The sequence below is a fragment of the Antechinus flavipes genome, chromosome 5, assembly GCF_016432865.1.
Source record: "Antechinus flavipes isolate AdamAnt ecotype Samford, QLD, Australia chromosome 5, AdamAnt_v2, whole genome shotgun sequence".
Taxonomy (NCBI): Eukaryota; Metazoa; Chordata; class Mammalia; order Dasyuromorphia; family Dasyuridae; genus Antechinus; species Antechinus flavipes.
In genome coordinates this window covers 102269644-102293608 of record NC_067402.1, presented here as the reverse complement: position 1 = coordinate 102293608, position 23965 = coordinate 102269644, and the positions used below count along the sequence as shown (strand labels likewise).

The 23965-nt window shown below is 33.6% G+C and overlaps 1 protein-coding gene across 3 annotated transcripts in view; it reads right to left on the bottom strand.

The window, feature by feature from the left end:
- BRAF (B-Raf proto-oncogene, serine/threonine kinase) overlaps window positions 1–23965 on the bottom strand; it is a 151520-nt gene that overhangs the window by 40032 nt on the left and 87523 nt on the right. Inside the window, exons 4-12 of one of the 3 annotated variants that reach the window (XM_051963535.1) lie at window positions 22380–22483; window positions 21200–21302; window positions 19265–19413; window positions 18104–18223; window positions 8581–8731; window positions 5834–5870; window positions 4285–4404; window positions 1332–1468; window positions 351–468 (exon numbers count right to left, since the gene is read on the bottom strand). In XM_051963535.1, coding sequence (XP_051819495.1) covers window positions 351–468; window positions 1332–1468; window positions 4285–4404; window positions 5834–5870; window positions 8581–8731; window positions 18104–18223; window positions 19265–19413; window positions 21200–21302; window positions 22380–22483 — 1039 coding nt within the window. The remainder of the gene's footprint in view (window positions 1–350; window positions 469–1331; window positions 1469–4284; window positions 4405–5833; window positions 5871–8580; window positions 8732–18103; window positions 18224–19264; window positions 19414–21199; window positions 21303–22379; window positions 22484–23965) is intronic. The other 2 variants (XM_051963533.1, XM_051963534.1) reach the window with 2 other exon arrangements.

Genomic DNA, 23965 nt, shown 5'->3' with positions numbered 1-23965 from the left:
GTAGCTTAACATCTCCATTAGAGTGACCAGGTACATTGAAAACAAAACAATTTGCTATGAATTTGTATTTGAGATCAGCTTGAGGTTTTTCATATATGAATCAACTTTCGAAAATCACTTTGAATTATGCTTTAATAAAAGGTAGGAAAGTGTATTCATATCATGAATCTATAATTTATTTTTATTCCTTGTAGTTTAAAAACAAACAAACAAATCTTTGGAGAATTCCACTGAGTGATATGCCAAAGGATAAAATAAATAATACTCACATTAGCACTTTTCACAAAAGATTTCAAAACCATGCAATAGTAAAAACTTAAAAGCTAAATTTTATTCTAATGCTTACATACCATGCCATTTCCCCTTGTAGACCGTTCCAAATGATCCAGATCCTATCCTTTGTCCAACTGTAATCTGCCCATCTGGAATTTCCCAATCATCACTTGAGTCCCGTCGACCAAGGGTTTTCTAAATAAAATTCAATAAAATAATATAAAATCAGATTCATTCATAATAAAGAAAATGAATCTTCAGACCTGCCTAAGTCTGGTAATGATATGATATGTAAAGGGATTTAAAGTATAATTTTTTTTTTTTACCATCAGAATTAGCAATATCTGATTTATAATTTCGTATTAGGGCACTCAAAAAACATTAATCAAATCAGTGTTGGGATATACAAAATGAACTGTTACTTTAATACTAATTTCTTAAACATAAATAATTAAATCTAACATATCAAGATCAATTTTACCCCACAATCCTATACTCTCCCTCCCCATTACAATGTGTCTTAAGGAGTTTTTTTTTTAAATTTACCTTGTCTGAAGCATCCTTTTCCCAAGCAAAACAGGCCATACAAGCTCTTAAGTAAACATCTACACAATGTTATTCCCTTTTCCCTCTTCCTACTATTAAATTATCAGAAACAACAGGTCTCCTTCCTCAGCTACCAATACCTTTGCCTCAGCCATGACAGAGGTAGGAACAGCAATCAGACATTCAGAAATAATTTCTTTACCAAAAGATCATTAGTTCAAAGACAATTTTTGGTACAATAGAAATTGGGTATCACAGAAGACCAAATCAGCACATTTGAATAATTTTTAAATGACTACAATTAATTTAAATTATTTTGGTTATTGCCTGAAGCAAAACCAGTGACATGTACAGAAACTAATTTCTGTCAGATGTTACTTGGATACTAATAATGCAACAAGATTAATAGCAAATGTCTATCCTTCTTTTAAGCTGTCACTACATGGCTTCCCCCCCCCCAAAAAAAAAAAAGAAAAACTGGAGAAAAGTAGAAAGATAACTTTTTATCCTACCATTCTATTCCTGTCTTCAGAAGATGATGAAGATTTTCTTTCACGCTGAGGTCCTGGAGATTTTTGTAATGCTTTCACATTAGTTAGAGATCCAGGCAAGGAAGCAGGAGGAGTGGCAGACAACCCTGTAGTAGATCCTAAATCATTTTTTTAAAAAATGCATCCATTAAAGGCAAATCAAACATATTGTTCTTAAAAAATATTAAGAAATTTAAGACCTGTTTAAAGATGCAGTATCTCCATGTCTTAGAGGAATATTCATGTTTTAATGTATTTATGTAATTCTTACCAAATAAGCTCCATGATGAGTCTGGGTAAAACTTTTCTTTAAATTAAAAAAAAAGCAACTAATACTAATGAAAATAACAAATTATATGTCTATTTCCTGGCAGGAGAAAACTAGTTGCAATAAAAAAAAAAATCTGTCATGTTCCAAATATTTGGGATATCCAATCTAATTTAAAAGGCACAGATCACAAAAGACGGGACAATGTGCTTGTGATAGCTTTAATTCTTTTTAAAAAATCATTTGTTTCTTTATGCTATCTAGAAATATAAAATATTTAATCCAAAGAAATACACTATACTTTAATAAGCTAAGCCACTATGAATTTTACTGACTCCCTGGGGTTTGTTAAACACTGAGAGGGATTCTTTATTTATTTGTAAAGTTAATGGTATACACAAAGTCAAGTAGGTTTTGTTGGTCAAAAAAACCCAAACAAAACAAAATTCCTTTATAAATGATTAAAACTTAATAATACAAATTCCATGCCTTTGTTGTTAAATTACTGCTAATGCAAATTGTTTCTCACTGAAGGGAATCCTAGCTACACACTCCTTCTGAAAAAATGATTCATATGCAAGAACTTGAGAGAAAATTTGCACTCACTAGTGAAGCTCAAAGATCCACTAGATTCTGGCAGCAGCATCTTTGGAACATATCCAAGAGCCTGTCAAGTTTATTCAAGAGGAAACCATTAAAATACCCCTCCCCCCCTTTTAAAAAGGGATATGGGAAACTACGGGAAAAGGTAGTAGGAAAGTGGTTCTGAGGTCATGTCAATAAGCCAAATCTAGTCTTTTTGAATCTGGCTTGGGGTGCTCTAGTCCCCTATTTTAAAAGTATAGTAGTACTGATATTTTCTCACAACATTCTCCTTAGTTTAAAGTTGGAGATTAAACATCTTAAAAGGTCTTTCTGAGTTCTTGTCATATGGATAATTACTTGGTAACACAGCTCAAGTTAATCCCTCTTTATAGCTCTCCCCCCTTCCAAAAAAAAAAAAAAAAAAAAGGCTTGAGGGAGATACTTCTTAAGATGTTTACTGTTATTAGTAGAAAAGTTATACTTCAATCTAGTACAAAAGTCAAAAATAACAGTAACATTAGTCAAAGATTAAGTCTATGTAAGAATTTGGTCAGCTCATCTTTTATATTCAATTCTCCGAAAGAACAAAACAATGATTGAAATTGGTCTAATCTATCTAAATATAACTTCTGCAACAAACAGGCTCAATTGCTTGAGGATGTTCAGCTGACAAACTCCTCTAAGCAACTACATTAATTAACTAATTTTTCTCAGTAAATTCTGCATACTTTCCAAGAAGTAGGAAAATGATTATAAAGTCTAAAACAAACTTAATGTTGAAGCACAAATTAATAGTCCCAAGTAAGCAATACCTTTTAACAAAATCTTTGAAAAACAACACACAATTATTTAATATTTTACATTTACAAAGAGCTTTCCTGGGAACAACTCTGACAAGGGCAGAACAAGTATTATATCCATTTTATAGATTGGGGAAGCAGGATTAAGTGAATCGCCAGAATTCAATTGGTCTTTTGATTCTTACTGTACTAAGCTGTATGTCCTCCCATGAAATTATTGGTATAGGGCAATCCCAGTAAGGAAACTCCCTTTACCAATATACATGAGCAAAAATTTTGTTTCTTACACTCTTAAGAGTTGCTTGGGGCAATAAGTTTACTAACTTGCTCAGGGCCGCATAGTCAACATATGTCTGAGGTGGAACGTGAAACCAGATCTTCCTGGACTTTATAGAAGTGCTCTTTCTATCTACTACACTATATTAAGCCTCACTATTTTGTCTTTTAGATTAAATACAGTAATATATCTATACCAATTTTGTACCATTAGATGTATTAAAATAAATGTATCCACAGTGCTTGAAATATGGAGGAATGACATGAAATGTTATCTCACTTTTTATAGTGTAAAAACATGCTGCTCCTCTCTCTCTCCAGAATAAATGCTGAATCTAACATTACATAGTATATAACCAAAGAACAGAAACTTAAGTTTTCTTAAGTACATTAAGTATAATCAGGTACAAAAACTTTCATTTCTGCTCAGTACCTTGTTTTTAAGAGCTTTATAAAATTCTATTTTCGATAGCACAGAGCATTAATATTGTTGATCAGAGAATCACTCAAAAAAAATCAGTCTTAATAATGTGTTCCTGAATAATTTATTTCATTTACATTTTCATAGAATATGACTGCTAAAATACAAATGAAAACATTAATCACCACAAAGATGTCACTTAAATGAATTAAAATCAAAGGAATTCAGACTGAAGGCCTCTACCATATAGGAATCTTAGTTCCTGTTGAGAAAAATTTGCAATAAATGTGACCAATAGTTACAAGGTAAAAACAACATGGAAACTTCAGCTCAGAATTTCCTTGCTTTTAAAAGTTTATGTCAGACAACATACAGAAAGCTAGTGGTAGTGAATATGTATAAGAAGCACATTCAGAGCATTCCAGCCAGGCCAAGCAGAAAATTGAGTTTTTTTATTTCTCTGAAAACTCTCACACTTACAAACACACGCTGTGAGGGTGAGGCACAAACAGCATTTGTGATTTTTATTTATTTATTTTGGGGGGTTTAGGGTGGTGTGAAAACAAGAAAGAAGAGCCCAACTACCTCTGAACACTGGGCCAGGCTCAAAATCAAACACTATTTCACTGGGGACAGAATGTAGGAGGGGACTGGGAGTCCGGGATTGGTATTTCCGAAGACAGCGCATCAGTTGGTTCAAGGGGGCTGTTAGAGAGAGAAAGAAAGGAGCAGGCAGAGACAGGAAGACAGACACACAGAAGAAATGAAAGAAGTCATGGGGAATAAATAAGATGACTCGAAGCCTGCTTAACAGAATAATTTTGGTCATTAAAAAAAAAACAACAAATAAATATTTATTTTTATAAAATCCCAATAACTAAAACAAATAAACCAAAAAATCCTCCCCGAACCCAAAGCAACTTAATATGAAGGGTAAAAATTACCATTTAATTTTAGGTACTAAGCAGGCACTTTTTAATGACTAGGTTAATAGCTTTGTGATGCCAACATGATCGCAACATTTAAATGCTGGATGTATTGGGGAAAATTCTCAAAAGCCACAGTTATCAAGACATATGAAAGTCAAACTGGCAACAACATTATCTGGTGGGTTCACAGAATAACAAACAAACAAAAAAAAATTCTCTATCTTAGCCACTTTAAAAGCTACAAGGTAAGGGGATCCAGCACTTTTTTAGTTTTAAAGGTGAAGAAGCAGTACAACAAAATACAATTATACAGTGGATTTGGATAGAAAAGATTTTAGATATCCTGCTGAAAGTATATAGCAAATCAAAATAAAGAGGCCATATTAAGAGATATTTGTGTATAGCTTTAAAAGCATTCAATTAACTATGCTCATTTAGAAGACTAAAAACAGATCTTGATAGGTAACAAGATGATCCTTTGGGCAATATTTTATGAGAAATATTATTATAATGAATATTTTCATTAGCCTCCAAATTTATAAGTGGATACTGCAATCAGTGCCAGGTTGCAATGGGTTTGAATTTAACTTGTCTGCTTCATTTTTAGGCAGAAGTGAATTACTCCAAGGGATACCTGAACATCTGCCCAGTTACCTATGCTATAACACATATACACTTTATGCTTTTTTCAGGAAGACAAGAGGAAGTCATAAATACTGTTCTATCTCTCCTAGTCACTTGGCATTCTACAAATTGGCTGAAATATTGAGGGAGGTTAGAAAATTTCCAGGACATATTAATATGAAGATAGCAGTTATCAGGAGAAATTCTGATTATCAGAAAGCCCGATAATCAAGTTTAAAAAAGAAATATTCCAAAGGGAAGTTTAATAATTACACTTTGAAGATGATTACAGATCAATAAAGCAAGCAGAATTCTCCATGTGAAAATATTTCAAAATAATTGATAGGAGATTTAAATTTCTTTCTTTTATGTGCTCACTTTACCCAGATGAATTAATACATATTTTATCAGAACAAATGCATAAATATTATACAAAAGTAAAGCTGACAAATTTGGCTTTCTCTACACATTTCTCTCTGTGTCTGTGTTTCATGAAACGAGCCAGTAAAAAAGGATAGAGGCAGCAAAGCAATTGCATTTTTTTTCCCAAATTCTCTTGCAAAATTAAAATGACTACTTACCTCCATCACCCCGTAACCCTTGGTCTCTAATCAAGTCCTATAAATAAATAATAATGTGTATTTACTTTGATTGTATGTTAAAGATAAAAAAATTATAAAAAAATGCATTTCCCTCTAAATATCATTAGTAGCTGGACTTATTAAAATTAGGCCAGTTTGATTTCATAAACTTAAAATCCAAAGGTTGATTGACCTCTTAGAAGATGTCACCCAATAGAAAAAACAATTCCTAACATGAACCTATTGATAAGAGATCAGGTTAATATAGATTTTGTATTTCAGGTGTTCAAAATCAATTGAAAGTGTCAATTTGCTTTAAATAAAAGGATCTTGTAACATGAGATATAACTAAAGAGTTAAGTTGAGGCTAGGATATAGCGCATGCACTGAAAGTCAAGCTACAGAGCTTAAATCTTATCCTGCAGATAACAAACAGCCATTAAACTGATTCTGGGAAGGAGAGAGTAGAGCACAGTGAAAAAATTCGAGTTTTCCCTTTAATGCATAATGGCTGCAGGCCAGTGGCCATTCTCGGCACTATCAATTTGCAGACAAGGCACCCACAGGGATGGGTCCAGGAAATTCCTCCTCATGTATCCTTAGACACCAATGAAATCCCAGGTTTGATGAAAGAAAAATGTTGTGACTAAATAGGTGGATAAGTACAGTTGGAGAAAAGAGAGCTTACTATTCATTTAGGCGACGGAAGAGCAGTCTTGGAGTAAAGAAATGGGGAGGGAGAGGATAGAAGGTAGAGATATCCACTACAGGTTCTAAACTCAAAACACTTGGCAAATGTGTTTTTACATTATACAACTTGGAATGAGAGGGTGTTTTTTAGAAAAAAAAAATGAAATCACATGGATGGTATGCTCATCAAGTTATGTGATTGGCAAAAAGTTGGATAAAACAATTGATTCATTCGATAATAGAAATCAGATCTAAAAAATATCTTGAAAAATCTGAATGGCAGGCTGATATTAGCAAAAGTAAATTTAAGAGAGATAACTTTAGTCTTACTCTTAGGTTCAACAAATCAATCACACAAGTATTGTGTGGGGGAAGACAAGAATAAAGCACAGCTATAAAGTAGTTCACCTGAAAAATATGGATTTTAGTGGACTACAAGTTCAATCAATAAGCCACAATTTTAATTCAATTTTTAGCTGTGTTAATAGAAATATAATGTCTATAGCAAGAGACCCAATAATTCTGCTGCATGTGACCCTGATCTGGAGTACATCTGGAGTACTGTGCTAACTTCTGGGTTCCATGATATAGAAGGACACTGAATCAGGACTTATCAAAATATGATTACCAAGATAGGAAGAGGACTAGAAATCTCATCAAATGAAGATCTTGGAAGAAAATTGGGATATTTAACTTGAAAAAAGAGATGACTTGGGGGAGAAGGTAAAAAGCAGCTTTTCAATATTTAAAGGATTAATAATTTTGCGTAAGAATTAGATTTATTTTCATTGCTTTCAAAGAACCTCAGAACAGAGCCCAATGGGCAGAAATGGGCGAATTTTGGGTGAACATAAGGAAAAAGTCTTTGCAATAGGAAAAGTCTAAAACCTAGAGTGGAACAAAGATGTACTGGGGAATAATGGGTTTTTCAACCCTGGATATGCTTAAGTAAAAGCTGTATGAATCGACAGGGACAGTGCAGAAAAAAATCCATGCTTCACGGTGGGGTTGGCTTCTTAGATGAGAAATTGATCTATCTTTTTAATCCTATATAGTAGCTAGAAGGTGAAAGTAAGAAGACCAAGCAGAAGGACATCTAAGAAAAGGGCAAGGTTGAATTTCCAATTGTAAAAAGGAACAAAATTAACACAACAGAAGAAGCCTCATAACTCACATACTTCTGGCCACATTTCCTATTTCTGGCCTCATCCTGTATGTTTTTTCTGTAATGTTTTGAATTAAATTTAACCTATAGTAGTAGTGAGCTGTTCTGGGTTTGTTTGTTTGTTTGTTTGGGAGGGGGAGGTAAATACAAGGACAGCTAGTGAGGAAAGAAAAGTGGGGAACTGGAAGGAACGAGACAAAGTAAGGAAACTACATTCTTTTCTGACAAAGGAGACAAATGCTTGGGAAGCTATGAAAAAGATGGCAAGTGACAGAAGTGAGAAAAAATATCAGACTTGAGCATGCCAGATCCGAGGCTAGTTGTTACAAGTGGATTCCAGACCAGGTGGTAGACAGGTTCTCCCCTGGATCTTTCTTCTCCAGGTGCTTGGCTCATAGCATTATAATTTGGTGAAGCATGTCATAAGGAGAAGATATTTGTTTGAATGGATTAAGATGAATTATTGAAGAAAGAAGGTGTCCATGGCTATATAGGAGCTAAATCAATAATTACCTCCTGGGGATATATTTATCTGTACAAAAATGTACTTTGAGTACACCACCACAAGGGTGTGCTCATGTAAAAGATGAAAGATAAATACAATTAAATGAAACAATTTAAAATTACTTTTTAAAGTATATTAGTTATAGTGATGTTTGTTTCATAATGACCACAAAGTAAGAAGAGCTTCTTGAGTAGAGACTACAGGGAATGACTTGTAAGAATAAAGAGCATTATAACTAGTTTAAAGCATTAATCAGTAATGGACTTACATTTATGAAATTTTTCTGATCTTTGATTATTGAAAAATGTTCTTTCCCTCTACAATTAATACAATACATTAAAAAGGATAATTCAGTTTGTTGTGACTCTAAAAATACTGAATACTTACATCAATGTTGACAGGCTCTATTGTGTTTATATGCACATTGGGAGCTGATGAGGACCTGTCACGCTGCCCAAACTGGTTCCGATGATCCTCATCTGCTGGTCGAAAGGGCTGTGGGATTGGAATGGATTTTGAAGGCGATGGAAGTGGGGGCCTGGAAAATCAAGTTTGGAAAATAAGATTCAAAGCTACTATGCATGCTAACTCAGATTCTAAAATGGAACAGCGGACACTTCTTTGTCTTTATATTCTCAAATGTAATCAAAGTTGAGAGAACATTTTAAAATCATTACCATTAAGTAACAGTTTAATGAAATTTTTCACAACCACAATTAATCTTCAGAAGGAAGCTTTGCTCAGTACCTTAAGGAGAAGCCTTCAGGATTCTGCCTGATTACATTAGTAGATTCCTAGGCTAGCAAGAAATCATCTATGGTCACCAGTTGCTATTTTTAATTCTGTACTCAGAGAAAATAGCTAACTATATAATTATCTATATCTAGTTATCTATATAATTTTTATAATGCTAGAAATCACTAATGTCAGGAAATATATTATGGGAGGTAGGAAAATAGAGGGCTAAGAAAATAGGAATTTTTAAAAAAAGAACTTTGACCGCATCCTGTAGAGCAGGGGTCCTCAAACCACGGCCCGCAGACCAGATGCGGCAGCTGAGGATGTTTATCCCCCTCACCCAGGGCTATGAAGTTTCTTTATTTAAAGGTCCACAAAACAAAGGTTTTGTTTTTACTATAGTCCGGCCCTCCAACAGTCTGAGGGACAGTGAAGTGGCCCCCTATTTAAAAAATTTGAGGATCCCTGCAGTGTAGAGGAATATAAATCTTGGGCTTGCAAGCATGATGTATGCCTGAGCTTTTTGACATTCCTGACACCAGGATATACTCCCTATTCCAGAAGGTACAGAATAATTCACTCTTCATATGGCAAAATGAAAATAGGAATATAATAGCTTCTTCCTGATGATACCACATATGCTTGTAATAAATGAGATATTTGTAAAGCATTCAGCAGAGTGCCTAGGACATAACCGGCACTTAATAAACACTTGCTCTTTCCTTTTTTCCTTACTCTGACATTGTGTAGAGCTTTAAAGAAATGTGAGGAATTCCTCTAATTTAACTCTTTTTCTAACCTGCCTTGCTATTCTTACCCTCCTGCCACCCATAGATCCCTTCCTTGTTGTCTTCTCGCCCGCTTTGCTTCCTCTTCTCTGAGGGAAAGAGGACACGAGGTATGGAGAGAGGAGAGTACCTGAATCTTCCTTACAACCCATAAATCCTTAAGAACCATGCTGAAGCCCGTGAAACAAGGCAGAATATTCTGTACTTAAGAGACAGAGAAGAAAGTTGTGGGAAGTCTACAGTCTCAACAATGACACAGCAGATCAATACGTAGATATTGTGCTCAACTGCTAATATGAAATGATTGTCGGGGAGGATTTTGGGAAGGTGATGGAGTAGGCTGTTAAATTTCAAGTTCTCCAGATTTCCCCCACAAACAGAACTTTGTGCCTCAGGGTGAACACACACTGGTGAAAAATCCAGAAGTCTTGGGGCAGACCAGGAGTTCTCCTAGTACAATCCAAGAAGATCTAAAGAGAGATCCCAAGTTGATGATTAAGCACTGTGAAGTGCAAACACCTCTGGACTAGCTCCACAGAAACATTCAGTGGAGAGCTTCAGCAGGAACTACAGACATCACCTCCTGGACTGTGGAATCAGGATTTGGGTCTGGGATGGTGGAAGGAGCCTTGGCTAATTAAGAATGCCAGGTCCCGCTGTGCTGCTGAGATTCAACCTTGGGTGAAAAGGATCCAACCCACTGGCTAAGTACAGAGGCAGGGGAGGCAGGAATGCTGAGGGGACTTGCAGCAGGGGGACACCCTGGGTTTGGGTTTCCTGGTCAGAGGTAAGAGCTTAAATAAAGGCAAAAACACTATCCTTCACCCCATAATTAGAGGGGATTATACTAATATTTCTCCTTAAAAAAATGAATGGGCAAAAAAGAAAGAACTCAATCATAGAAACTCACAATGGGAATAGGGAAGATCAGGGTTCATCATCAGAGGAGACTCAAGTGAAAAAAAGCTTCTTCTACCCCAAAGAGTAACATAAAATAGCTCTCTGCCCAGAGAGAATTTATAGAAGAACTCTAAAAAGAATTTAAAAATCAAATGAGAGACATTGAGGAAAAGCTAAAAATAAATAAAAGCCATCCAAGAAAAATAAGATTATGAAAAAAAAAAATTAACCAACTCGAAAGATGAAAATAACTCTAAACATTAGAATTGGGAAAGGGAAAGCCAATGAGGCTATAGGAGACCAAGAAATAACAAAACAGAATAAAAAGAATGAAAAAAGAACAGTATGTGAAAAACAACAGGTCTGGAGAATGAATCAAGAAGAGAAAAATATAAGAATAATGACACTACTTGAAAGTTGTGTCCAAAAAAAGAACCTAAACATAATAATGTAAGAAATAATCCAAGAAAATTGTCCTGGAATGATAGAACATGAAGGAAAAGTAGAAATAGAAAAAATTCACCAGTCATGATCTCAAAGAAATCTTTTATGGAAAACACATAGGAATATTATTGCCACATTTCAAAACCCTCAGATTAGAGAAAAAATTTTTGCAAAAACAACAACAACAAGAAAAAAACAATTTAAATATGCTGGAGCTGCAATTAGAATTGTACAGAGCTTATCAGCAGCCACAATAAAAGATTACAGGTCCTGGAATCATATGCAATCAAAAAAATTAGGCCTGTGGCCAAAAATATATATGGAAAAACAAAAGACATTCAACTAACTTGCAGATTTTCAGGATTTTCTTTCAACCAAACCCTAACTCAATAGAAAATTTAACATATAAGAACTAATTTCAAAGATCAATTTCAATGAACTTAACATGGATAAATTGTTTTTTACATGGAAATGTATACCATATGCTTAAGACTGATATCATCAATTGGATAGAAGGTAAAAATAGTAATTATGTTATACAAATGAGGTACAGAGTAAAAATACATACAATGGCATTACAGGGAGAAGGAGGGCTCATAGTTCTGAAAACCTACTCACATTGGAATTAGACTAAATCGTCAACACCACATATATACCAGGAAGGGGATAGAACCCGCCAAAATCTATAATGAAATAAGTGGGGAGGGATGAGTGGAGGGAGAAGTAAAGGGAGACAAGGGAGGGATCCATAGATGGGGGGAAATTAAGTAATAACAAGGCAAATTAAGGAGCAGAATTAAAGCTGAGTCAGCAGGGATAGAAAAGAGGTGTGTGTGTGTGTGTGTGTGTGTGTGTGTGTGTGTGTGTGTGTGTATAATGGGGTGGAGGGGAGGACAAGGAGTTGTGTGTGCATGTATGCATATATCTATATATAAACATATCCTTGTTTATGTATGGAAATTATACAGAAGCCTGAAGGGTTGCACAAAATGGAAGAAAGTCATCAAAGGAAGTAAAATAGATAATTAAGGAGAGGAAATTTAGATTCAGTCTGTATTCTCTACAGAAGAGATACAAACTCATTTAGAATAAGACTAGAGATATGTTCAACTTCCTTATATTTCTGTGTATTTCATACACAGAAAGTAGAGGGAAATCTGGAATGTTAGAGCTGAGGGGAAAGGAATCAACCTGAAACATTTCTTAAGCCAACATTCATTGCAAAATAGGATAGAAAAATGGAATAAACATTTATGTTCCTTAAATTTCTCATGCTTCAGATTTCCAATATGCAAAATGATAACAGAAAATCATCTTTCTAAGTACCAAAATATGATAGTAGATAATGCATTAATATATTGATTGACAACTTCAGGATTAGAAATGTAATCTTAATTATATGTGATCTTTGTACAATATTTGTTCAAGCTGAAGAAAATTCTTTCATTTCATGAATGCTGTAAAGGCAATCTAAGTGTCTTGAAGATGAGTTAAAAAAGGGGAGGGTTTGGAAGGAGGGAAGGTTTTAGCAGAAGTTAACACATGTTTAAGGAGGAAGAAGAAGCAAAAAGTAGTAAACAACTTCCAAATAAACCATACTTTGATATTTTAAAGGCCACTAGCCAGTCAGTGTTGCTTCTTCAGACCATACTACTTGAGGGCAAAAAGGTAATGCAGTTTATGAAGATAAAAATTAATATCTTATAATAGACAACGAATTCATTTAAGGCTGCCATTAAAACATCTAACAGACAGTAATGCTTAGAACAAATGACTACTGCCCTAGTGAGAATCATTAGAAAAGTCAATTCAAATTAAAGCTAGTCTAAAATCATCCTTTATTCCACTTGAGCTTGTCATGGAAATTTCATTTCTAGGAGAACTCTTGAGGACAATTGTATGCTGTTAGCCAAATGAATAGATGGGGCAAGAATAATCATATTAATAAATTTGCACAAAACAGGCCCACTGACTTTTAACAACATGTTGATATATAGAATTCTGAGCGGGAGAAAAGTATGCTTTTAGGAAAGGACTCTTGCAATAAAGGGGGAAAATATCCTAAACAACTAACTTCAATTGAATACTAGATTTATCAATGAAATATTCTATTAATATAATCCACGTCACTAGTACCAAATCAAAAGTAAAGAGGCTATTATTAACCTCTATCATCTTCAGAAAATTGTTATACAAGCTAATTTTGATGTGTAACTAATTTTTAGTCTCAAACATTTATAAAAATTTTTTGAAACAAAGTGGCTGCTCCTGCTGTTCAGTGATATGCAAAAAAAAAAAAAAAAAAAAAAGGTTGACCTTTTTAATGAGGGACAAATCTTTTACTTCTTGGGGAAAAAAAAAAAAAAAGCATCAATCTCTATTTTATCCAAAAGAAAGGTATTACCTTGCTTCTCAGACAAATCTTGATTATATTCAATATGAGCTTAGTTTTTTACTATCAGTACAGCCCTGTATTATAAGGCCTGAACTCAATAAAGGGTCTTTTTGGATGAGAGGTTAGCCATCTTATTTGCTGTCCTCATTTGCTCAGGACAAGTTAGCTAAGTTGCAAATAAAATATCCGTGATTTAAGATAACAGTTTCTCATCCTTAGGTATAACTGAATGGAAGACAAATATATATCACAATGAACAATGAGAGAGGTCAGAGTGAATTTTCCTTGTAGTTCACAAATTGTGCTAGTAGAGCAAGCAAGACTTACCGTTAGAAAGGCATCCATAGCTTGTTAGAATTGTGAGCAGTGCATGCCACAGTCAAAGAATTATTAAGAACTCATTTTAACAATGATCTTCTGAGATGTGGTATACAATTATTCTAGGCCAATGATGCCATGCATCATTAAAGAGAGAGGCAACTAAGATAAAGGACGCCCTAGAGTGTGTAGTTACTCTTAATTAGCCAAAGAAATTGTTACACAAACTTTTAACTAAAATTCCTACTAACCTAGCACTATAAATACAGAATTTATTGTAACATAGTAAGTCTATGTAAATGTACTATTTTTTTCTTCTCTTTCAGAAAGTCACTCGACCTAATGATATAAAATAAGAGTTCTGAACACTGAATCCTGTAGGATGAAAAAACTGGGATTAAAACCGACAAAGCTCCATGTCTCAAGATCCTTAACTCTACAGAAGAAATCTTCTAAAGCATGGCTGCTCTAAAATTCTATTTAGCCACACTTCCCTTGAGGGTGGGGGTATCAAAATAAATTCTGTTGCCTTCTATAAAACAGGGAGAAATATGATAGAAGAGTCAGTGAACTCACAGATTCAAGCTGCAGTTTTTGCGCTTTCTATCTGTGTGACTCTGAGAAAGTTACCCACGAATTTTGGGTATCAATTGCCTCATCTTGTGACTTCCAGCCAAGATGACTACTTAAACAAGAGGTAAATTGTCCAATCTAGCAAAACCCTGAATTTTGCACTTGACCAAATAGTGATTAAGAAATATGATGAAAAACTATAAGTGACTTCTTCCATCCCAGAACAGTACAAGAGGCTATCCAGAAGCTGGTGGGCATTAGGAAAGGAGACCTGCTACTCTCAGACTGCTAGTCTCAGATAGTTTTCTTGGACTTTTAATTCTGGAGGATTTTAAGGCATTTTGGATGAAAAGAGAGCTAAGTCCAGAGAAAGATAAAAAAGTAAGTTTATATTGAGGAACTAGAAGAAGCTGTATAATGAAGTATTGTAAACATTTTTTAACAGGGGAAGAAGAAACAAGCACCTCTTCAGAAGTTTGATTTCTTCAAAGGATATAGATGTCAAGAAAACTTCCTAACAATTACAGTTATTTAAAAGTGGCAAGGATTACTTCTGGAGGTAATGGATTCCTCCTTCAGATAAGACTAAATTGTGTGTGTGTGTGTGTGTGTATTCTCTTTTAGGCATCAGCTGGACTTAGCTGGCCAGAAAGGTCTATTTCAATTCTGTAATAAGTTCTGTTTACAGTGAAAAGATATTTGTAACTGGTATTACAATGGCTTAGTTGTAAGAGGAAACTGAACACAAATTGTTAGACCACATGAGGTGTAAGAATGCCTTTATGGCTGTTTTAGAAGGCAGCCCCCCCAAAAGGATAACTTAAGAAAGAAATGATGAAAGACACTAGGAACTTGAAATGATGAAGAGAGAAGGGAGTAGAACCAAATGAACAATTTACACAGCAATAACAATGTAAAGAAAAACAGCTTGGAAAAAAATTAAAATCTCCAATTAATGCAGATCCCTAATCATGTCTCTAAAGGAACTATAATGATAATTAAGCATATTGCCCACCTTCTGACAGTAAAATGATGGACTCAAAGTGCAGAATAAGACATGTTTTTAGACATTGATCCTATGTTTACTTGATGTGTATTTTTATTGGTATTTTTCTTTTTAGTATGAGGGAGGAGAAGATTCAGGGAAGAATAATAGCATATTTAAAAAGTCAATGAAGCATTTCTTAAGTATATAGAAGAGAACTGAAGAAAGTTCAGAAAGAAATATTATCATCTATAGCTATCAGAAAGAAAACAACTGGGGGAATGCATTTGGAAACAAAAAAATGAACCTCAATGGGAACACACAGGTGTGTTATGGGATGTGAATGTAAATGTGCCTAAAAGTTGATGGTGTGAAACAAGGTATCAGGGGTAATATTAGCAAATGGAACAGATATAAATGATGGTACAAAGAGTGCATCACTGTATTTATACTGCACTGCTCACTGCCAATATTGTTTCTTAATTTAATACTAAGTGCCACTATTATTTAATTCATGTCATTTAATAGGACAATTAAAATTATCAAGGCTATTTTAAAACTGAAGTTCCTTACAACAAAAGATTACATCAAAGGGGAAACTGGTACTATGGCAGTTACCTGGACTTCCCTTTTGGATTCTCAAGTCACAAGATACATCCATACATGTTTTATATAGGCAAAAGTTACACTCACAATGACTGATTGTCATGAACCTTTGTGCTAAGATCTTGTGATCAATCCCCAGCCACAAATTATCTAGGGAGGCATAATTTTTGGCAACTAACACATGGAAAATATTTTCAATAATGAAGTCATTTGAATCTGAGGGATGTGACACATATTATTCCATATTATTCTATAAGAATTGGGAAAATAATTAAAAGTATATCCCCCAATAGAGAAAGATAAAATTAATGTAATAAATATTGGAAGTGCAAATAATGTATATTGGCTTAACTACTTCTTAAACTGGACACTGAAGAAATTACATTTATTCCTTTTGATTACTCAAATCCCCTTGATCTTATTCACAATGTATGATATAGTCAGTCAAGTTAATTATTGGCAAAAGACTGTGATTTCTTTAACTGTGCAAAAGTGACCAAAAAACAACTGCAAAAAGAAAAGATCACAGCACGTGTAGGATTTGTTTCAGAAGAATCAGATCTGACTGTTCATTTCTAGTATGGTATATTTCGTAAATGTCAAAGAAAATTTTAAACATATTGATGCATATTACTTCAATCTTTTTGGCATGTTAATATGTATTACATAGTCAATTGAGAAGAATGCTAAAAACTGTGGATATTCCTCCAATATTAAGCACAAAAAGTATTGTTTTAATAAAGGTATTAAAAGAGGTTATGTCAAAAATATAAATTATAGAAAAGTAGCAATAAGGAAAAGGCTGAGGATTACATTACCAACCCAGAAAGCAATTGTTAGTTGCTGCTCTAATCCAAGCAGTACTGGAGAAAACAAGTATAAAATTCAATTGTATTAGCTACTTAATAAATATTTAAAATTAATACCTGCTTATTTTTAAACCTAATTTATGCAACCAGAAAAGACAAAGCAAAAGGTAGAGCATGAATGAAAATGTATAATAAAGCTTGCATACATTGAGTTAATGTGGTAAGTCACTGAAAATTTATCATCTTTTCACCCAAATTTGCTTCTCTTTCTGACTTCTGAGATCCCCTGTTTAAACTATCTCCTATACATATGTCCTCAGAATTATGATAATTTCTTTTCCTTCACATGTAGCATCTAAATACCAAAGTCTGTTTATAACTTTGTATTCCTACTTTTGAACCCGAACTCTCTTTTCTCCTTGCCTAGACTAATAGGTCTGCCATATCACAGACTCTCAGAATCACAAGGAACCTCAAAGACCACTATTCCAATGGGGTTTTGAACAAGACCCCTCCCCAAATATATGAGAAAAATTATGAACTAGCCCTTTTTTGAAGATCTCTAGTGAGTGGTAACCTGATACCTCAAGATACAGTTAACTTCAAAAATTATAGGCTGAATTAATGAAAATCAATAATTGGTCAGGTAAAAGGCTTGGTCAAATGATAAGATTAAAAAAAACAATGCCTTTAGCATGCAGTTAAATTTAGGAATGTGACCTAAGAGAGCTAGTCTTAACATCATCCCAAGGAAGTAGCATACTCGACTTGTCTCTGTGCTTACAATGTTTCTCTTATCTGAAATGATCTAACAAACCCATGTTCTAACTAGATCCTACACAGACTTATAGGCCCAACTCAAACCTTTTCCTTCTAAGTGAATCTATCCTAACAACTCCCAATTATCTCCTTCTTCTCTAAACTCTCACAATACTAAATAGTTTCAACTCCTATGTCAGGCACTTAATAACATACGATCTTTCATTATTTAACATTCTTTCATTTAACATTCTTAATATTTCCTCCTTAAACAAACTATAACCTTCCCAAGGGCAAGGACCATATTAAACTTTGTATGTACTCCTCATAGAAACTATCCTGTTACAAAGCACTTAGTACATATTTTCTAATTAGCATATCGATGAGAAAAGGGTCCTGAAACATTATACTATGTCGGTTTTAATCTCATTCAACCTGATGCACATAAATACCTACTTTATTATAAAAATAAGAAATTAGCTTAAAAAATTCATTTTGTTAACAATTCAAAGTTAAATTTTAAAGAATCATCTAAAATCTGACAAAGACCAATTCTGAAATAGCATGTCACTGAACAGCAGTAGTCGAATCATACCCAATGGAATCTGAGGGGGGTGCTGAAGGGGATGATCCCGACGTAAGGGTGGTCTCTCCTAAGGAGGCCTCCTCCTGCGGTATTGGGTGATGTTCAAAGAACTTGGAGACAAACAGCAAACTGTGAGGCAAAAACAAAAATAAAACAAAGCAAACCTAACTTGTGCAAAACCCAGAAGTTTTAAACACCAGAATATATAAATGCATTAACAGGAAAATCATGGGCCAAATTCCACATTTAAAAACAAATGTTGAAAGAAATTCAACTGCTTGTCATTTTGCTTAATTAATGAAGTTAACTTTTTAATTTCAGAATAATCTAAAAATAAAGCTCAAAAACCTTCTGCCAATTTAGAAAAAAAATTTCTGCAAATTCTGAAAAAATATTCATGACAATTAAAGAATTAGAATAAAAAGAAACAAGGAAACCCTTAATAATTACTTCAAAGGTAAAATGTTAGCTATCAAATATATTTTAAATGAAAGTTTAACCCACTGAGAAACCTCACAAAAATATGAAATTATTATTTTTAAAGTTAGAAATAGTTTAACTTAGTCAAAGTGAAAAGGTCTAACTTTATTGGTTCAAATGACAACCATAGGAGGAAGAAATAAAGTGATAATGGGAAATATAAATGTGCACGGATTATCTTAGGAAAGGAAACTAGGCAAATAGAAAATGTAATATGTGGAATTTTCATGAGATACACCATGAAGCAAAGAATAGGCTTATATAAATTTCTGTAAGCAAAATAAATGACCAATGAATTTAGTTTCCAAGTCAATTTGCAGGGGAAAAAAGTAATATCAAAAGGAGATAATAGAAACAGAGAAACCTATATCAAAAAGCTTACCATTGAAACTAGTCAAAAATAGAAGCTCAATGTGTTAATATATTTTTAGAAAAGAGCATTTAATCTTAAAACTCTTAACCTCTAGGAAAAAAAATACTGAATAAAAAGTGTTAACTGGATAGCTGGACCAGAATTAGGATGTGACAAGTGTGTCTGGATATACAATATTATTCCAATGGTCCTTTTTCAAGAATGAAAATTCATTTATTTAACTTTCAACATGTATGCATATAATTTGAAATGAAGAAAACCTGTAGAATGTAGCAGGAATCTAAAACTAAAAACAGAAGACACTTTGGATTACTTACTCAAGTTGGTCATAATTAACACACATCAGTGGCACCTCTGTACTACAGCGTTGGTGAAATTTATAACCACATGTCTGACAGCGGAAACCTTGGAAAAGCAGCTTTCGACAAAAGTCACAGAATGCTAAAGTGAAAAATGTCTTTCGTACCTAAAAAATAAGATACCAGCACTATTAAAAACAAGATTTTGGGAAAATTGACAGATAATTTACAAATAATTAGATATATTTCTTCTTGCTTTCTTTGTCATTTTCAAAAGCAAATCTTTAATCAAAAAAATTCTATGAAAATTTTTACATAAAGAAGATCATATTAACATTGAAACAGATATTTAACATCAATCTACACTTTTTAAAGAATAATACATTTATTTATTTATAAACTTATTCTTATTTATTTATATAAATTTATATTTTTTATTTATTATTTATATAAATAAGGAGAACAATGACTAATAACACATGACTATACAGGCAAATTAGAGAAAAAGAATGTTCAGGATAATTAACTCAACTATTCCTCCATATCTTAAATACCTAGGAGAATTTGCTTCTCCAACAAATTTATACTTGGGCATAAAATTTCATTCATAAATTTAAGAGAGTTACACCTTAATGTTCTTTAAAATGTTTTCTCCTCAAATTGTTTTTTTAAACAAATCACCTTTTTGAGGATATGTATGAATATGAACTATATAAATTTTAGCATTTTCCATAGGATAACAGAATATTTTGTGGAATTTAATAGATGAACCCATTTTAGATGACATCTAGAAAGTTGTGGTCTAACAGGTCAAAAGAAAGTTGTAAGGTAATATTTACATCCATAACAGTACAGTAGAATTGACAGCATTATAACATATTTTTAATGAAGTCTAAAAGCATAGTGAGGTCACCTCATCAGATTAATAGAATAACTAAGAAAAGCAGAACAGCTCTATCAGGAAGAACATTAATCCCAACCATAAGATTTTTGTGGGAAAGATATTCACAAAAGGAGGATATGTACCCTAGGGCTTATTGAATGCTCTAGTACAGGTTTCTGCTTTGCCTTTGGTATTTCTGATTGGAGATGTTTCACCATTAACATGAGGAAGGATAATCTTAATTTATGTTTACATGAACAGACTTTGATATTATATGCCATTATCTACCAAGAGAATAAGGCACTGAAAAAGAAAAGTACTCAGAGACTCAAAGGGGAAGTTGGGAGGATATATTACTACATGTTTGAATATGAATATTTATGTACATAAAACTGAGGAGGAAGAAAAATATTATTGCAAGAAACAAAACCACCAGCTAGCATTTCACAATCTTTAGTTCATGAAGCAACAAGTAGCAAAAACGTTATTAAAAACATACCGAACACAAAATGCAAATATAATAAAATTATGCATTAAAAATGCCCACCTCAACTGAGCTTCCCTTCAAATACCAATATCTTTCACAAAAGCAGCAAGCTTTCTTTCTTCTTCCCTTAGCAACATTTTGATCATTTGGGGATATAATGGTTCCTTCAACAAGTCAATAAGATAGAGTAAAAATCCATAAAGGAGGAATATAAAGGAATTCAAAGGTAGCAGTGAAAAAGAAATAGCTATAGAACCAAAACCGGACTTCAGGTGAGTGGCTTACACCAAAGGTGACTCAGAACTTTGTATGATAACTTATGCCATCATAATGGAGTTTCCATCAAGCCTATATGGTGAAGAGTTGTAGGCCATGTTCTGGGGAAGTGACCCAATCTTTTCTATCAAATTTTTTAAAATGATCACATGGTTGAAATTAAAGCTTTTCTCCTGAAACAAAATGCTATCCTCTACATCATTACTTTCTTATTTTCTCCCCTCTCTCTCCTAAAAGTTCATTCACAGGAACTTGAAATATATGTTTGTGAACATCTGAACCATTTCAAAAATCAGAGGGTACATACAAAATTGTGTGTTGTTAGGGGAACATTCTCCAAAACTTCTACATGCAGTTCTTCTCCAGTAAGCCAGGAAATATCAGTGTCCCAGCCAATAGGCTTCTTCTCTCTGGAAAATGCAGACATGAGTCTTTCTTGGTTATCGTACCTGAAAATCCTTTTAATACACCTCATGATGAAGATATGAAAAGTGGTTACTGAGGGCAGAGTGATATAATTGAGTCTAGTCTTCCACTGTTAGAAATTTGAATGGCAATAAATTGATTTTTAAGTTTACCCCAAATACATGCATCACTCTTGAGCAAACAGCAGGGTAGAGAGATGCATTCTGTTCTTCCAGTCAGCTCCAGCCAAGACCTACAACAGCAGAGAACGGCTTGTTCCTGGGATCCAAAAACCAGACATATGGAATTTTCTATCCATTCACAGAAAAGGATACTCATGTGATAAGATGTCCTCAAAAGGAGAATATTAGAGGATTTACTAATGTAAGGCCTTTACAAAATGCTAAGTACAAGCCTTTTGGAAGAAAGGATGCTCAAATAAAAAAAAAAATTAAACAGTGGGTAAAATCACTGATAGTTTGTGTAGAACTGAGGCCTTATTATTATTATTATATTTTTTTAAAAGCTCAATAAGTACTCACTTTCATATTCTAGGATTTGTGACTTCCTCAATGCTGGTGCTCCTTCACCAACAGAGATAACATTCATATTACCCACTACCCCTCTTTACCTCAGCAGTTAGTCTTCATGAGTTACTGTGGCCAAAAAAATGTCACCACCTAGTGGCCAGCCTTCTGGTAATGAACCTCTCTGAATTTAGAATCCCATGAACCAAAGATTCACATTCTATCACTGGATCTACATTCGGACTTTTTCTAGCATAGGAGGGAGGATTTATCAGTGCCTGTGATACATGGCACAATCTTGTAGAACCCAAGGTCTCCTTTACACCATTAATGAGGCACTGGAGTCAAACTTTTAAAGGAACAAGTTTGGAATTAAAAGTTCTACACTTCCAATTAGTCTAATAAGAAGCCGTGAAATCATTATAAGAAACTCCAGCTATAATTATACTTCTATGATTATAGCAAAAAAATTATATAATTTCTTCTAAAACTGAGTTTATTCCTTAAGAGAAACTAAGTTTCACAAAGATCTATAGCACTCTGTACAAGTCATACCCATCCTGTCTTCTGTACACTGCACAGCATTCTGGGATCAGGCCTCTCATCATCAATGCCTTCTTTAGACTATCTCGGACAGTTACTCCACATCTTGCTGGTACCTGAAAGAGCAGAAATTATATGGCAGGGATCAGATAATATTTATTTTCACAAATACAAAAAGAAATTTCTCCATTTCCACATGGCATTTAAAAGAAAGCAGTTTGCTTTTATAACATATATTCTATAACCAGAACTACTCTGTGCATTTTTATTTGGATAGCACATACTTAAAATTACAATCATCAATGAAAGTTAATTTCAAGAACCCAAAATTAACTAGTGAACTAAATAGCAGGGTGGAAAAATCCTTTACAAACTTAATCAAAGAAAAAGCCTAAAGACATTCAAGAAAATTGCTGGTAGTGGTAAAACAGGAACAAAAAATAGGAAGAAAATAATCAAAACAAAATCATCTGTATAGTTAGACCAGAATTATGATTTAGGTGATAAGACAGATCAGATGTCAACAACAAAAGACTGTGTAATAATACAAAAAATTTTTAAAAAATAAATTTTGATGTCTTTTGTTTTATGCCAAATGTTAACAACATTAAGTTATAGCTGACTCAAAATAATGGCAGTGACCAAAACTAGCTATACAGATACCATATACCACTCTCTTCTTACTGGGGAAGGATTTTAGATATGGTTACTATGTCAACTGGTATTGCTTAATTTTTCCTTTTGGGATAAGAGGGGGTGTGGTAGGGGAAGAGGACAATTTCTTCTGCAATTTCCCCAAATGACAGACAGTTTCTCTAGTTTCTTGCTACCACAAAAAAAGCTAGTACAAACACCTTGGAATCTATATGGCATCTATTTTTTTTAACCTCCTTGAAGATTTATATTCAATAGAGGCACTGCTAACTCAGAGTATACAGAATTTACAGATTTCCCATATAGTTCTATGTAGCTTTCTGAAACTGATGAACCAAATCACCCAAAGTGTATATTAATTAATGTGACTGTCTTTTCTTAGGTCTTCTGCCACTTATCACTTTTGTCTTTTTTCACCTTTACCAATCTAATGGGTATGAAGTGAAACTTGAGAGTTGTTTTAATTGACATTTCTCTTATTATTAATGACTTGCAACACTCTTTCATATAAAAATTGATCTGATGTTTTGCATTTATCTTTTGAAAACTTCCATTTCTATTATATGCTGAAGTTTATTTATTAATGGCTCTTGGTCTTATATGGTGATACCAATTCTATGTATTTTACATATAGTTACATGCTGATATTTGATATGAAGTTGTTTTTTTTTTTTTTTTAATTTGGCAGCTTCTCTTTTTATTTAGTTACATATTTTGTTCCAGCAAAAGCTTAATTCGATGAAATCAAAATCATTTTCCTTTATGATCACAAGAGCTTGTAGCTCTTGAGTCCTAACCATTTTTATAAAATGTACTTCCTTCTATTATCCTCTAATTGTTTCTGATGCAAGCTTTTGTGTTCAAATTGCTTATCAGATTATACAAGAGAGGCAGCAGGACACAATGAATAAAAAATTGGCTCCAGAGCTACCATGACCTTGGTC